Raw genomic sequence first — 18,011 nt, 5'->3', positions numbered from 1 at the left:
GTCCTTTTCTCTTCCTTGCAACCTCTCTCAGAAGAGATGTTGCGAGTTTGTCTCTGATGTATCGTTATTTTCATGGAAGGTGTTCAACTAAGCTTCAATCTATGGTTCCCCCTCGCCAAACTTTCACAAACACTCGTCTAGCTGTACACACTATCAATAATTCCCCCCCCCTCTTTATCTGTGCCTAAACCTAAACTTAGATTTCATGATCAAAGCTTCTTTCTTAGAACTGCACGCCTGTGGAATTGTCTTCCGTTTTCCTGCTTTCTGGCTGACTACAATATGGTTGTGTTCAAGTCTAATGTAAATAAGTTCTTGATGAGCCGTTCTATAAGTTATCAAATTTACCAAATTTTCATTACTAATGATTACTATATTGTCCAATGTCTACTGTACACTCTTTAACCCTTATCCTTGAGTGGCCTCTTGGCCTTGATAAGTTGTGATGCCTATGTAAAAAAAAAAAGAAAAAAAAGAAAAAAAAAAAAGCCGAATCTTTTATCAACCTCACACCATGTTGCGCCACCACCAAATCATCAGGGACTTGTGAGGTTTCTTGTACTTCTAAAAATGTTTCGGCTGCAGCAAGGGAAAAATGTTTCTTCTGCAGTAATCAACGGCATCCACAAATTAAATGCTCCGCCCGTGATGCTGTCCGTAGAAGCTGCGGCAAGAGAAGACATTTTCAACAAGTCTGCCGATCAAATCACTCCCTAAGAAGGTGACTATTGCTTGTAAAAATCATCAATCGCATCTATTGTAACCGCTGCATCAACTGATTGTCTGGCAAAAGCCATAATTAAACTTTCAGTGAATGGAATAATCTTGGAGGCTCTAGTGGATACTAGTAGCTCAGGAAGCTGCATATCAGAGATCATCATCCATAAGTACAAACCTTGCAGGAAGATATCAATGGCATCCACAGCCTTATCAAGCAGTACATTAGGTCACTGCTGTGTGACATTAGCATATAAAGGGTTTACCGTGGATTAATCGGAACCAAGATTAGGAAAAATCAAAGATTTTGGGGATATTGGAATCGGTATAGGAATCGGAAAAATTTTAGCCTATTTTTCGATGCTAAAACCAATTCTTTTAATTGCCTATTTTATTAGAGTTTGTTTTTTAATAAAACGTCTTCCACTGAATTAAACAACTTAAACAAAATGAATATGTATAGGGAATACGTATGGGGAATATATATATATATATTTTATATATATTAGTGTTGAGACGATTAATCGGAACCAGGAATAGGAAAAGTCGGAGCTTTTGGAGATATTGGAATCGGTATAAAAATTTGACGGCTAGCATAGAACCAAGTCTCCTCTCTACCTGAATCATGCTTAGCGGATTTCACCAACCTCAAAGAAGAACTTGAGCATGCTTCACTTACAACAATTAATCCCAACGTACCCCTTACTGTAGAAACTGATGCTTCGGACGTTGCCCTGGCTGCCACTCTCAATTAGAACGGCCACCCAGTTGCTTTCTTTCCCTGATCTCTTTCAGTCAGCAAGCAACATTACTCTTCGGTCAAAAAAGAAGCACATGCCATCATCGATGCAGTGTGTAAATGGTGTCACTACCTTATCGGTTCTGCCTCATTACAGACCAACACTCTGTAGCTTTCATGTATGACCCGAAACACTCAAGCAAAAGAAAGAATGAGATGGTAGAACACTGGAGAATTGAACTATCAGCTCTTACATTTGATGTAATATACCGTCCTGGGAAAGATAATACAACCACAGACACTTTCTCAAGCAGTTTGCTCCTCGACTAATTCAACCAGTCTACAAGACCTACACATTTTTTCATCCAGCCATCATATGAATGTCTCATTTTGTACACCGGCATAGCCTCTCTTACTCTATTTCAAGAGGATATTCGACAAATTCTTGGGAACTGTTCCGTCTGTAAAGAATTAAAGCCGCAATTTTTTCAACCCACTAATTGTAAGCTTGTCAAAGCAACACAACTATTTGAATGCTAAAGTGTTTACTTTAAAGGTCTTCTGCCATTTAATAGTCAAAACATATCTATTAACAATTATCAATGAATACTCCCGCTTTTCCTTTCCTTGTCAAGATATGTTTCCAGTCATAAATTGTTTCTGTTAGTTATTTCCACTGTTTGGTATGCCTTCCTTTATTCACTCTGACAGAGGTCCATCATTCTTTTCAACAAAACTAATAGATTTTTTGCATAAAAAGTGAATAACAATGAGCCGCGCAACCGCCTATAACCCACAGGGAAATGGCCAGGTAGAACGACTAAATGTCACGTTATGAAAAAGGATATCGCTGGAATTGAAGTTGCGAAAACTGACGATTTCTCATTGGGAATCAGTTTTGCACAATCCCTTGCATTCCATTCGTTCATTATTGTGTACTGCCACTAATGCTATACCTCACGGGCGAATATTCCAGTATAATTGGAAATCAACATATGGTACCTCTCTCCCCAGTTGGCTTTTGAATCAAGGTCCGGTCCTGATGGAACGGGACGTACGGTCAACTAAGTATGAACCCTTTATCGACGAAGCAGAGTTGCTAGAATGCAACCCTCACTACATCCGTGTCGCTGCATCAAACTGCCCCAAAATGTAGCACCTATTACTAATGACCGTTATCTCACCAGAAACTCCCTCTCTACAACCAGATTCTTTATTTGAATTGGGTATATCCAAGAACCTTATGAAACCTCACAGGCTCTTATAATGCTCAATGAGAACCTATTGGAACTCATCCTTAGACAACAACATGTTCATCCCTATCATCTAAGAAACAGAGATGATTGTGAGACTAACCGTTTCTTGATGATTAAAGCCTTATTAACTGGTTTTCATTCGTCTTCCGAATGATTACAATAAGTGCATAAGCACCAAAATTTTCATTAATGAGAATTAAATTAAATTCCAAATATTTTTGCAATCTATCAAGAATTTTGAACTTGAGGATTGCACATTTAAAAGAAATCTAAAATAAGTCAAAAAAATACCACTAAAAAGTAGTATGAGGGTTGTTCCAAAAGTAAGACCTTATTTCTTTAATTGAAAAATTGAAGAGCTATAAAGACCGGAGTGGTACCATTAAAACAAGAGAAGAGACGTTGCAAGCCTATCTTTGTTTTATCGTTATTTCCATGGCAGGTGCTCGTCTGAACTCCAATCTCTGGTCCCCTCTCGCCAATCTTTTACAAAAAACACCCTAGCTGAATCCACTGTCAAAAACTTTCCCCACTCTTTATCTATGCCTAAATCAAAACGTAGATTCCATGAACAAAGCTTCTTTCTTAGAACTGCACGCTTGTGGAACTCTGTTCCGTCTGCCTGCTTCCCTCCTGACTACAACTTGGATGTCTTCAAGTCCAACGTAAACAAATTCCTGATGAACTGCCCCCTTAAGTAGACATTTTAAATATCCACACTAACGTACTGTACTGACAATAACCCTTATTCCTGAGTGGCTTCCGGGCCTTGATAAGTGGTGACCACCTTGTAAAAAAAAAAATATTATATATGTACATATATATAAGGTATATCAGGGCTTGCGAGTGAAACAGTCGCATTTGCGAGTGATTTTAATGAAACACCTATCTTTTGGTGATTGTATTTTTTAAACTGACAACTTTCCAAGGCTCACTACTGAGTTAAAATATCTTTTCAACTTTTTTTTTTTTTAATAAAACTGACAAAGTTAAATTATTCAAACAATAAAAGTTTAATAGAACGATGTACTTTTTTTTTTTTAAACGAAGGTTGTTTTAAAAACATCTTAAGAAATCAGAATGTTTATACCTTCAAGTATCAACATAAAATTTGTATATTTAGAATTACACTTATTTATAAAAAAAAAAAAAAAAACAGAAAAATCTTTAAAATGTACATACTAGTCACAGAACGAAGGTGTTAGATTCTAAAAATTATGTGGGTTTGACTAGTAACTTTTCTATTTGGCTAGTGAACGAAAATAGTTGTCAAAGGTCAACTGAAGATAATTTTGTCAGTAGAGCCGGAGAGCCCTAAAGTTGTGATGTTATTTACATACCGCATGTTAAGAATACATAAATGGAAAAAAAAAATGGATAATTTACAAGTTTATTTAATCACCAAATGTTCAAGCAATGCAAATAAAATTTTCTTGATGCTTTAATAAATTTGTAAATATATATATATATATATATTTTTTTTTACATCATTTACATATTTTTTTACAATGCTTTATCTACAGTACGAGTATGTCACAATAACATCTATTGATATGATAGTTTTTATTTTTAACTTCACATATGTAAGAATCAAATCGCGACCATTGTTTTGTTTTCTTGTTCTCGCGTAATGCTAGACACTACTCGTTTTTTGAACCGAATAAACGTTTTAAAGTAAAAACATCAAAGACTTATTCTGCTAGGTAGAAGAGTAACTCATTCGAAAAAGTTGTCAAAAAACAAATATATAACAAATAAATGTTACCAAAGGCAAGATAAGTTACTCTTCTATCTAACTACAAATGTTTTCAGTGGTTTTACTCACTTTACGTGGAATCTTTCGAACATACATATAGTGTTTATCGATATATTTGAAAAAGCAAAATGCCGGCATGCTGATTGCTGCTCTCTGTTAAATACGGTAAGTTTGGGAAAATGAGCTCAAACAAAAACATTATACAAAATACCGTTAGAAACTCACTCAATATATGTTACATTGTTACTGTGACATAGGCGGACATATATTCAGTATTTTGTATAATTTGTTTATTTGAACTCATTTTTCCAAACTTACAATAGCGAGCATACCGCCATTTTGCTTATCGATTATTAACTGAATAAACATGTTACATTAAATATAAACACTAAAAATATATCCAGTTAGGTAGAAAAGTAACTTATCTTGCCTTTGATAACATTTATTTGTTATATATTTGTTTTTTGACAACTTTTTCGAATCTATGTGTACAGTAATAACAAACCCATTATTGGTTATATATTTGTTTTTGGCAACTTTTGTTGCCGCGCTATTTTTTTTTTTTTTTTTTTTTTTTTTTAAACAATATTTTCAAGTTTTACGATATTTTTTTATATTAAACTAGCCGTTCCGTCCGGCTTTGCTCGGGCCGGGCCCTATGTACTGTTCATAACTTAATGTGCATATGTATATATTAAAAAGTGTGTATATGTACGCTACGGTAATGCCTTTAAAACGCTTCCTTTAACTACCATAGAGAAAAGTTGGTAGAGACTGCAGACGTCAAATTTTTAAACTTTGACCCCAATTTTGACCCCTTAACATTTACTGTTTTGGGCGCAAACCAAATTATAAAGTTAGATCCATGTCCAAGCAACCTATATCTGACATTTCAAATGTTTAAACCCAAAATTGACGGAGGAGTTTGGTAGAGTTCTCAAAGGTCAAATCGTTCAACTTTGACCCCTCGACAGCAAAATTTCTGGCCGAAACCTGATTAAAAAGATTTCCCCAAATCTCAATACCCCTTATGTCAAATCTCGAGTCTGTAGACTGAAAATTGACAGAGTTATTTGGTAGGGAAATGTACACAGAGACAGACATGTTCACTTTTATAGATATATAGATTAAGTGAAAGTAGAGAATAGTTAGAAAACATCCCCTCCTCATGTTAAGAATGGCTTTCTAAATAACGTTATTTCAGCACGGTAACAACATATGTATGAATTAAACATATGAATTAAAAAAAAAAAAATCCAAGTTTACAAATTGAATAATTCTGTAAATTTAAATCAAGTATAAATATAAATAATTAAGAACAACCCTAACCAGACGAAAAAGCTCAATATTCGAGATAAGACACTAAGGAATAAGGAAAAAATTTAAGCTTTCAACTCAATTTTCAAGTATTCCTTATCGAATAATGACTGTTGTAAATTCTAATTTACAGTTTAAATTCAATTTCTCTCTTTCTCTCATCTATATATATATACATATATATATATATATATATATATATATATATATAAGAGAGAGAGAGAGAGTATGTATAATGCCGCTATGTAAACACTTCACAACTTTATACAACGGATTATAATTTTCCATATTTTAATATTTTTGTTCTAGGAAAACATGCAAACGGAAAATACGCATGCCACGTATTTGAATATAAGGGGGAAAAAAGGGTTACATTTTAATTATTTAAAAAAATAATTTGATTATCTTGATATTAAACTTAGTTGACTAAAAACTTAAGATGAGGATGATCGATAGTCCCCCTCCCTTTCTTCATCCGTGAACTCGTTTAAGTTGGCATAAAAGTTATAAAAATGAAGATTTATATCTAGGACATTCATTTTTCATTTATTATAAATGCGAAATATAATTTGAGTGAATTATATAGGCTAGTCGCCATTGTTTTTAGGTACTTCTTTATTATAATACGTGTTAATGGTACTAGGTAGTGATTTTTTTTGTGATAGAATTTTCAAGTTAATTTCAATTTTCACGGTATCTTTTATCCATTAAATGGAGTGTACTTACTTCGAATAAGCTTATTTATAAATAAATAAATAAATAAAAATAAAAATAAATGCCAAAAAAACCTTTGATGTACGTACCCCGCCACGGAACGAAGATGTCATAATTCAAAAAACACGTAAAGTGTCTAAAGTGATCAAATAGTTTAATGATTTTTAGCGATTTTAATCCTAAATTATATCCTTTACAAGGTTGATTTTGATCTCGATGATAGGAATCAAGTTGTCTCCCCTTTATTTAGAAAACATGGCGGATCAAAACATAATGGCTCGCTTAGTCATAAAACTTTATTTTCTTAGTTAAAAAAAACTACTTGATCAATTTACGTGATTTTTAGAATATGGCTCATCGGTTCTGTGACAAAGTTTGTTTTTTGTTTTAGATTTTCCTGTATTTTTGTTTTGAAAATAGGATCAATTCTACATAAGCACCGATAAAAGTAGAGAATCGACGATTCCCAGAATCGTTACAAAACACCTTCTCCATGTTAAGAATGGGTTTTTAAATAACGTTATTATATCAGCGCGGTCTGTATTCTGCCTATTGTAAAGTTGTTATCAGACGGAGGTGACATGGATAATAATTTTTGGTACTCATGCACTTATTGATCCGTGCTGAAATAATAACGTTATTATTTAAAAAGCCATTCTTAACATGGGGAGGGTGTTTTGTACCTATTCTATACTTTAACCTTACAATTGAATTAAAAAAAAAAAAATTAAAAAAAAAAAATAAAAAAATAGAAACTTTAATTAAACTTGGAAATACGCTTTAAAAAATAGCGCGGATCCCATAAGTGCACTAGCACCTATGTAGAAAGCCATCGACGGGACGGGAGTGTATTTGTGTACTTATTCCGTACTTTCACCTAACAATTTAATAAAAACATATCGTAAAAAACTTGAAAGTACTATTTAAAAAATGGCGCGGAAGTGCACTAGCACCGAATTGTTATAATTAAACGATACGAGGAAAGAGTTAAGGGTGCTTCTTGTGTAGATTAGTATCTTTTAAACCAACGCATTTCAGGAGAAAACATTACGTACTTACGCGTCATGTCGAAATTATAAATTACAAAAATGGCCGAGAATAATTACAAGTAAAAATAAAATTTATCGAGTTTTCTTGGATGTTTTAATGTGGAAGAGTTGTGCGACCAATTCAGTACGATATACTGACTTGCCTGCCTTGACTTAAATCAAGGGTCCGCCATTTTTAAATACCAAATCTCAGAAGATACTTGTAGATTTTTGTTTTTATCGTTTTTTGTTTGTTAAAAATACATCTAGCATATCTTCTACTGGATCATTTTTCATAATTTTGGGAATTTATACTAATTTCGACACGACATGCAAGTACGTAATAATGTTTTCACCTGAAATGCGTGTGTTTAAAAGCTCTCCAATATGCACAGCTACCGGTGGTTGTTTAATAATAGTAATAATAATAAATTAAGAAAATGGGTACTAGTGCAGAGAGCGATCCGGACGTAAATAATAACGTTATTTAAAAAGCCATTCTTAACATGGGGAAGGTGTTTTGTACCTATTCTATACTTCACCCTTACAATTGAATTAAAAAAAACATAAAACTTTAATTAAACTTGGAAATACGATTTAAAAAAAAAATAGCGCGGATCACTCTCTGCACTAGCACCAGAAAATGGAAATAGTTAACTTACTTTATACAGAGTAATCCAGGATCCGTGCTGATCGTTTTCCTTAAATTGTCGTTCGACATCGCACGACATGCCTTGTTTGTGTTGAAGAGGAAGAACAAAAAAATAAATAAAAAATCGTGAGGCCGACAAGAAAAGAAGAAATAAGCCAGTATCATAAAAGAAACTTATCAAAAACGAATAACGATAATTATGCCGGAAACAGTAAATACAAAAATAGATGACGGGTTATCTACAAAAATATAAATAAATAAACTCTAACTCTCTAGAGCTGCAGGAAATTCTTCCAAAAAGCATGGAGAGACTGATATCTTATTATTATAGAAATAACTCGCAAAATAAAATGCGAATACAAAAATATATACCTAAATATATAAAGAAATCTTAATTAGAAAATACGTTTGGACGTCGTTCTTTTCCCGTTTTCTGTAAATATTATCAAACTAATTGCATTTCTATATAGCAACAGTTTTTATAGGATTTCGTCTTCTATAAAAAATAAAAAAAATCAAGTCACACTCCTTTAAAAAAAAGAAAAAAAAAAGATGGTATATGTGTATATAAAAAAATTACTGGAATAGGATTTTCGTTTGTTTTTGTTTTTATAGTAATGTTGTCCTAAAGGTGTTTTTGTTCAATTAACTACGCCGGTTGTAGTTAATTAATTCTTGCTTCAGTTTGATAAAAGAACTAAAAAAAGGCTATTATTTCTTCCTTCCTTCTCTAAAATTCCCTCTTCCCTCCCAGCTACGCCATTTACTCGCTACTAAGCAGAGAGAAGCAGAATAACGGAAATTTAGCCAATCAAATTCAAGCTTTGCATTCACTGCGAGACTGTCACGTTCCAATACACGATTTCCCCAAATTTACATTCTCAAACTTTTTTTTTTAGCCTATATTAAACTTTATCTAAGACAAAAATAATAATAATTTTAATTTAATACAGCTTCTGTATATTTTCTATTTTTTGTCGTGGGCAATTTCCATATATTATTTTAAAAGGAGAAATCCTTCATTTTGAAAAAAGGAAAAAATCTTAACTCAGAATTATATATCAACTTGCCTCCCACTGGAGGTTACTTTATATTGAGAAATCCACCACACACCACCCCTCGAGAAAGGGGGCACTCTGGATAGGTGCAACATTCCCGAAATTGAACCTATTTGCATTCCTTGAAATGGGGGTGCCTCAGGCGACTGGCCACCACCAACCCCTCCTTAAGGAGGAGTAATGCTAAGGAGGAGGATTTTCTAGGAACGTTCTTAAGTGATGTCACTAAGCGCATTAAACTAAAGAAGTCTCATTAAATAAATATAAACTTTTAAGTCGATATTTTAATTTCATTAAAAGGCATATTTTTAAGTTTATTATTATACCTCTTTGAACATCTCTTTCCTTTTGGCTAGGGGCAAAGTGTAGTATCTGTTCTTATAATACACTTCATCTTTTCTGTTTTCCTCTGTGAGGCAAACCCCTTCTAGACTGAGGCAATTTTAATTTTTGTCTCCAGTGATCTTTTTGTAGAGCTAGACTTCCCCCGCATTAAAAAACGGCCTTATATCAAAATCTGCCCTCGTGGGGAGCAAGTGAATAGGGACCGCATGGCAACTTGAAAAGAAAAAATCTTGCAGAAAGATGAGTTTAAGCCTATTACTAGGTAATAAATCAGTATCCATTCCATTAATAATGCTCGATAGTAAAGTAATTTTTCCAAATATTAGATTTATTAGATAAGTTAAACTTCCGATGACAGTTTAAATTATATACTCTAAAAAGTAAATAATAAACAAGTGCAAGAATAGTCAAAATGGGAAAATGTTCAACATTCATAGCATATCATGAATGTAATAATAAACATCAAATAGTAGTTAACAAAAAAGAAAAATAGAAATTAAATAGGGAGGCAAGTAATAATTAATAAAATTACCCTTTCTAAAACGAACGTGCAATTATCAAGAAGTTTCATCAGATGTTCTAGTGACTTGGCAGGTTCAAAGCATTTTTACAAATAGTGGCAATGGAAAGCCAAACTAAGTTAGTTTCTCTTGTGTGGCGTATCATTAACAGTCCTTGAACAAAATACCTTGCACATCTAAAAATATGGAGGCCAAAACCTTGCTTGCTGATGTTTGCATCTTGGGTTGCTTTAAATAGTTTTCATATGCTTCTGCACCAATTTGACTCTAGAGTGAAATGGTGGTTTGGCAGACCAAAAGATGGCTCAAAGCATATCCACAAATAATGACAGTAGAGACACATTAATGACATGTTTCACTAGTTCCCAATGTAACATATCATTAACAGACTCAAGTTGGTGATAAAGTTGTGCATAGCGGGATCTGTCACTTTACTTGTTTCTATGGTGATCGGTTGAAGCACAAATCTGTCAAGAATGCCAACATATTTTGATCGTTTGCAGTTCTCTGCTGCCACTGCTGTTGTTGAACATTATTTATTTCAAATGAATCAAATGATTATTGTTGGCGTTCGTTTCTCTGATATCTTTCTTGTTAGAATTCTGTCTAGAAAGACTTTAGGTACTTATGAGAGGTTGTCAACATTCTTAAGTGAAAATTATTTCTGTGGAATGAACTGGATTCGAACTTAGCACATCTAGATTATCAGTCTGTGTTGTTAAACACTTAGCCATCATCAGGGTTTGTTGCCAATTCTATCAGTGATGAGAGCGTAAAAAGTATTTATTACTAGAGTTGGTTCAATTAATAAAATGCTTACTATTTTAGAAAGTTTGTGTGGGAGGTGAAAGCGTAGCAGTAATGGACTATTTCTTGTTTGTGGAGAATGGGATGTTGAGCTAAAATTGGCCTAGTCTGAAAAGATTAGAGAACGTGACGTAGCTATCAGCTTATGGACATTTTACAGCATGCAACTGACAAACGACAAGTCCTATTTTCAAACTGGAAGTCAACGAGAGAACATCCTTCCTATCTCATTTCACTCATTCCTATAATTAAAAAAAAAAAAGAAATGGATTCTTGTTAGCATTCAAACATTCTCAGTTCTAACCCATTAAGTCCAGTTCTTCCGAACTCGACTCCTGCCATCTTGACTGCCAGCCTATATTACCTAATTTCAGTGCATAGCCTCATTGATATGCAAATTATATCACACTACATTCCCCCCAATCCTTAAAGTTCAGCTCATAAACTTATAACCCTGCTAGTCTCTCTACTAGCTCACTCAGATCCTTGCTAGTCTCTCTACTAGCCCACTCCGCTCAGCTAGACACAGCTAGCCCACAATACTCGGCTAGACACAGCTATCCCATGATACTCGGCTAAACACAGCTAGTCCACAATACTCGGCTAGACACAGCTAGCCAACGATACTCGGCTGGACACATAGCGAGCCCATGATACTCGGCTAAGCACAAAGCTGGCCTTCACTTAAAAGTGACAAATCCTTCTTTATACAACACAACCGAATCGCATTTCCAGTTCTCCATTTAAAAGCGAGGACGTTTTCAGAAAAAAAAAAGCAATTGAATCGGATTTTAAAACTTCTTCATTTTAAAGTGACAACTTTTTCTACGAAATCCAACCAAATCTCCTTTTAATTTTGTTTAAAAGTAACAACTTTCTTTCTCAGCAGATGCAACCGAATTTCATTTAAAATTTCTCATTTAAAAACGACGACTTTTTACATAAAAGTCAACCAAATCACATTGTAAGTTCTTTTAAAAGCAATGTCTTTTTTTCAAAAACAAACAAACAAAACATCCGACTCAAATTGTACTTTCATTAAAATAACTCTATCATTTAAAAGCAATAACTCATTTATTGAGTGGCCTCTGAGCCTTGATAAGTGGTGACCTCCATGTAAAAAAAGACTTAAGATACTAAGAATACAATTTCAAATTACTTAAGACTTAAGATACTAAGAATACAATTTCAAATTACTTTAGACTTAAGATACTAAGAATACAATTTCAAATTACTTAAGACTTAAGATACTAAGAATAAAATTGTGAATTACTTCAGTTAGAATACTTAGAATACACTTGAAAATTACATAAGACTTAAGATACTAAGAATGCAATTTCAAATTACTTAAGACTTAAGATACTAAGAATACAATTTCAAATTACTTTAGACTTAAGATACTAAGAATACAATTGCAAATTACTTAAGACTTAAGATAGTAAAAATACAATTTCAAATTACTTAAGACTTAAGATACTAAGAATACGATTTCAAATTGCTTAAAACTTAAGATACTAAGAATAAAATTGTGAATTACTTCAGTTAGAATACTTAGAATACACTTGAAAATTACATAAGACTTAAGATACTAAGAATACAATTTCAAATTACTTAAGACAATACTAAGAATACAATTGCAAATTATTTAAGACCTTGGCCTTCGGGACAAGGAAAGGGTGAATGCGGTATTATGGTGAAAGAAACTAGCTGGGAGAAACTTTTGACTTTGTTTAGTTCTGGAGTGACAAGGATGACCAACAACCCCAAAATCCCCCCTTTTGAGTTGGCCATGTGCCTAAGTTTTTTGTTCATCGTTGATTTTGACTGTATTTTTTAACATGAATAAAAAATTTAATATCTCAAAGTGTAGTATCTGTTCTTCAGATGCTGCACTTCTTTTTCTTGTTCTCTTTCGGTGAATGAGAAATACTTCACGACTGAGACAATTTTTATTTTTGTACCTTGTCTCCACGTTAAAAAACGACCCTGGTGTCTAACTCTATCCTGTGGGGAGGCATAGTAAATAGGTACTTCAGTTAGAATACTTAGAATTCACTTGAAAATTACATAAGACTTAAGATACTAAGAATACAATTGCGAATCACTTAATACTCAGCATATTAAGAATACAATTGTGAATTACTTAAGACTTAAGATACTAAGACTAAATTGCAAATTACTTAAGACTTAATATACTAAGAATAATAATTGAAAATTACTTAAGACTTATGATACTAAGAATAAAATTGTGCATTACTTAAGACTTAAGATACTAAAAATTCAATTGTGAATTACTTAAGACTTAAGATAGGAAGAATACAGTTACAAATTATTTAAGACTTGAGATACTAAGAATATAATTGTGATTTACTTAAGATACTAAGAATATAATTGCAAATTACTTAAGACTAAAGATACTAAGAATATAATTGCAAATTATGTAAGACTTATGATATTAATACAATTGCAAATTATTTAAGACTTATGATACTAAGAATACAATTTCAAATTACTTAAGCTTTAAGATACTAAAAATACAATTGTGAATTACTTAAGACTTAAGATACTAAGAATACAATTGCAAATTACTTTAGACTTAAGATACGAAGAATACAATTGCAAATCACTTAAGACTTAAGATACTAAGAATACAATTGCAAATTACTTAAGACTTAAGATACTAAAAATACAATTTCAAATTACTTAAGACTTAAGATACGAAGAATACAATTAAAAATCACTTAAGACTTAAGATACTAAGAATACAACTGAAAATCATTTAAGACTTAAGATACTAAGATTACAATTTCAAATTACTTAAGACTTAAGATACTAAGAATACAATTGGAAATCACTTAAGATACTAAAAATGCAATTGGAAATCACTTAAGACGTAAGATACTAAGAATACAATTACAAATTAGTTAAGTCATGGCTAACGGAACAAGAGCATACTACCATCATGGATTAAATAAATCGCTCTGTTCCAAATTTCATGCAGATTCCAGAATGTGATGAGATCCACCCAAAGAATGTTGGAGGTTACATCAGCTGAAACATGGTAAGAATAAGACAAGATGAGACCAGTAGTCCAAATAATCCATTAATACAAATTATCAATACTCATCTCAAAAATACTTCCATATAAAAAGCAAAAATAAAAACTGATGTAATAATGGCTTCTAATAAGTCACGTTTCATCTTTCTAGAAGTGTAAGCCATGTTTAGTTTCCGAACAGTTTCCGATGGTTCATTGTTCCAAACAAGTCTTGAGAGGTGACTGGTTTGCAGTAGACAGAACAGTTTCCGATGGTTCGTTGTTACATTCAAGTCTTGAGAGGTGACTGGTTTGCAGTAGACAGTTCCACAGAGCAAAATATTCTTACCGTGTCGAGACGAAATAAAACATGTGAAATTGCTACAGAAAAGGTTTAATATTTACGGAGCAATTCTGGTTTCTGATTGGTTGGTAGCAGAACGTGAATTAATTCGATTCGTCAGTTCCTAGCAGCATCGTTTATAAATAGAATCGTCCGACTGTGTGGGATCATACCCCATTACACATCTTGTGTGATGTGATGCGTCTCCTAGTGGCTTCGGCTGCAGGGAGACAGGGTAGTACACGTCAAGGATTCGTCACTTGACACTCAGCCCAACAGGTGAGGGGCCGGGAACCGGCCCAGCACCTGTTGGACTGAGGTACGCCGCCTGTGTAATACCTAGGAGGTCCACCCTCCCAGGCCTGGCTACTGGGCTTTCTGGTGGGGCAAGTTTATTGCTTGCTGCCTGAGGCGCCACGACCGGGGAATGCCGACGGGGTTATTCAGGCAATTTTTAAAATTGCAGGAGTGCCCCTTCTTTAGGGGAGCCTGTGGGGTTCCCACTTTCCGGCCTTGTGCCACATAATGCTGATGTGGGCAGTATTTAAATATATACCCCATTACACATCCAAAATATTGCAACAATCTTGATGGGAAGATGTATCGTCCAGATTGCTTTCATCTTGTCCAGCTCAGGCCTTACCAATTTAGGTTACTCTCTGTGCAATTTTACTTTGCAGGCAAGATATGTGAAATTAACGCTTCTTCGCTGTAGTCAAAGTTTTGTTTATATTTTTAAAATTAATTCAGTAAACAGAGATATTTTTTCTTTGAATTAAATTCAAATAGAAGTTATTAGAAGAAAAAATTTCTGAATTGAAAAATGAAATCTAAACACAAAACAGACAACAACACTCAGTCATTAACAACGAGATAATATTTTCGTATTGTATTGATTAAAAAAAAAAAAACTTAAAAGTATTTTTTAAGGTTTTAATGATTAAAAAATTAATTAGAAAATAAAAAAAGAATTAACCAAAAATAATTTTGAAAAAAACATAATTTTTCTTAAAAACAATTAAAGTGATATATTTTTATACTGTTTTTCTTAATTTTTTAAAAAACGTTATAAAATCTTTAATACAATGCTGACTGACGTGGTCAACGCTGAATTGTCCCTCCGTCGAATCAGCTACACTGTCAGAATCGGCTGAGTGGAATTGGCCAAGCCAAAACGGCAACATCGAATTGGCCATACCAAAACTTCCTATTCCCATTAAAATTTGACTGGGCAGAACAAAGGACTTGAAGTTAGATATAATCAAATGCTTTTGTGAATCAGGGAGGAGCGAGACGAGAGAATGCAGACGATATGTATATGATCACATTCCACCACGAACTTCCACATCCCCCATCCATGTCTCTCTATCTCCATAATCGACGAGAGCAAGTTGTCAAAATAAAAATAGCTGTTTCCATATCAACTAAATGATTTGTTGTTGTTATTAAAAATATGCATTTTCGTATGCATTTGAAAAAGTGAAGCATTCTGTATGTTCGCACTAATACAACAGATGTTGATTTAGTGCCGTGATCAAATCCAACAAAATGTCTGTTCTACATTGCACTTAAATTCCTGCATGTTAGCACAAGTCAAGGAAAAGCAGGATACAGGGAGGGAATTCCAAAGTCTAACTGTCTGACGGAAGAAACTTTTAGAGCAGAAGGCTCTCTGGCATTGGAGGTGGAGATACTACAGTGAAGGAGTAGGATTCTGCTGCTTGTTGGATTAGTCGGGAGATTTTAAAAAAAATTGTTTCCAACAATTGTGTGGTAAGAAAAGAAAGTTATATTCTTGAACTTTTTCGCTGTTTGGGGGGGGGGGAGTTGTAGATATGCTGCCCCTCCCCCTTCCAAGAAAAGAATGAGATCTTCTTCTTTCTTAGATGATTAAATAACTTGACGAAAAGTAAGAAAAAAAAAAGCAAGTATTTCAGAATTTAGAATGAGGGATCAGCTTCGTATATAAGTTTAATGTAAAATTACCGCCCCCCCCATTTCTGTATTCTATTATTTTAGATTAGTTAACTAAATCTTTTACCACTAAACCTAAGTCCGAGTGACAAGGTCGTAAAACAATAAGGAATTTACCTAAAAAATAAAAAAGTAAAGCCGAAAAAAAACAAAAAAACGCACAGAATTTATCTCCTATGGCAAAAAAATAAATGGTAAAACTACGCTAAAATGTTAGAATGATCTGGCAATAGGGGTATCGTTTTATGCGAAACTGAGTCGCCAATCTGAATTCTAAAATAATTGTTCTTTATTTTCTTTCCTCCGAGTTTTTTTATCTGGGAGTTGATACGTAATCGCATAAAAATAGTACCTATTTACCATGCCTCCCCACGGGACAGAGTTAGACACCAGGGTCGTTTTTTTAACGCGGAGAAAAAGTACAAAAATTAACAATTGTCTCAGTCGTGAAGGATTTCTCCTCCACTGAAAGAGAACAAGAAATGAAAGTGCAGTATTTGAAGAACAGATTGATCTTGGCCAAATCGCCTAAAAATAGTAGAATCACAAATTTTAGGGGTGGGGATTTAACAGAAAGTTAATGAACAACAATACCTCCCCAGATTTTTTTTTTTTTCTCTCTCTCCGGGATTTAGATATTATTTTTATATTTTAATTGTAAACGCCAGTAATTTCTAAGAAATCTACTTGTGTGTGTGTGTGTGTGTGTGTGTGTGTGTGTGTCTACGTGCGAATGTGTGTGTCTCTGTGTGTGTGTGTGTGTGTGTGTGTGTGTCTACGTGCGAATGTGTGTGTGTGTGTGTGTGTGTGTGTGTGTGTGTGTGTGTGTGTGTGTGTGTGTACGTGTGTGTGAACTTGTTTTTAAAACTAGGACACCACGTGCGCTGATTTTAGCGTGACCGAATTTAAAAAAATAATATGAATGAAGAAACATACAAAAACGTTTGTGCTGCTGCAAACAATCCTTGTCTTTCAAATACGTTCAACATTTTAGTTAAGACAAGCATTAAGCAACCGATGTTGCCCAGGAATCTTTTTGGGTTTGTATTACTGTACACATAGATTCGAAAAAGTTGTCAAAAAACAAATATATAACAAATAAATGTTATCAAAGGCAAGATAAGTTACTTTTCTACCAAACTGGATATATTTTTCGTGTTTTTATTCAATTTAACATGTTTATTCAGCTCGAAAAGCATACAGTGTTTACCGATGTATTGGAAAATTCAAGATGGCGGCCGATTCTCTCTTTAACAAGGTAAGTTTGGAAAAAGGTGTAATAAATAATAAACTAGACAAAATACTGTTAGAAATTCGCTCAATATATGTTACCGTGACATAACTTGACATATATTCGGTGGTTTTTAATAGTATTTTGTCTAGTTTATTATTTATAACACCTTTTCCCGAACTTACCGTGTTAAAGAGAGAATCGGCCGCCATCTTGAATTTTCCAATACATCGGTAAACACTGTATGCTTTTCGAGCCGAATAAACATGTTAAATTGAATAAAAACACGAAAATTATATCCAGTTTAGTAGAAAAGTAACTTATCTTGCCTTTGATAACATTTATTTGTTATATATTTGTTTTTTGACAACTTTTTCGAATCTATGTGTACAGTAATACAAACCCATCTTTTTTTATTTCCCTTTTTGTGTTCTTGTCCAGAATTCCCCATAAAAAAAAAATTAAATCTCTATGATGTCACGTAAATTGATCCAGTAGTTTTGTTTCAAAATAAGA

The 18,011-nt window shown here is 33.5% G+C and overlaps 1 protein-coding gene across 4 annotated transcripts in view; it reads right to left on the bottom strand.

Moving 5' to 3' along the window:
• LOC145277976 (tyrosine-protein phosphatase non-receptor type 2-like) overlaps nucleotides 1-18,011 on the bottom strand; it is a 175,083-nt gene that overhangs the window by 112,931 nt on the left and 44,141 nt on the right. For 3 of the 4 annotated variants that reach the window (XM_080130111.1, XM_080130113.1, XM_080130114.1), the window contains exon 2: nucleotides 8,190-8,260. In XM_080130111.1, the coding sequence (XP_079986237.1) occupies nucleotides 8,190-8,258 (69 nt within the window). In that variant the 5' untranslated portion in view covers nucleotides 8,259-8,260. Of the gene's footprint in view, nucleotides 1-8,189; nucleotides 8,970-18,011 lie in introns of those variants that run through there. The other variant, XM_080130112.1, reaches the window with a different exon arrangement.

The sequence above is a fragment of the Euprymna scolopes genome, chromosome 6, assembly GCF_053919585.1.
Source record: "Euprymna scolopes isolate OS-2025 chromosome 6, ASM5391958v1, whole genome shotgun sequence".
NCBI classification, from domain to species: Eukaryota; Metazoa; Mollusca; class Cephalopoda; order Sepiida; family Sepiolidae; genus Euprymna; species Euprymna scolopes.
The sequence above is the reverse complement of the archived record's forward strand: the minus strand, read 5'-3'. Positions and strand labels throughout refer to the sequence as shown.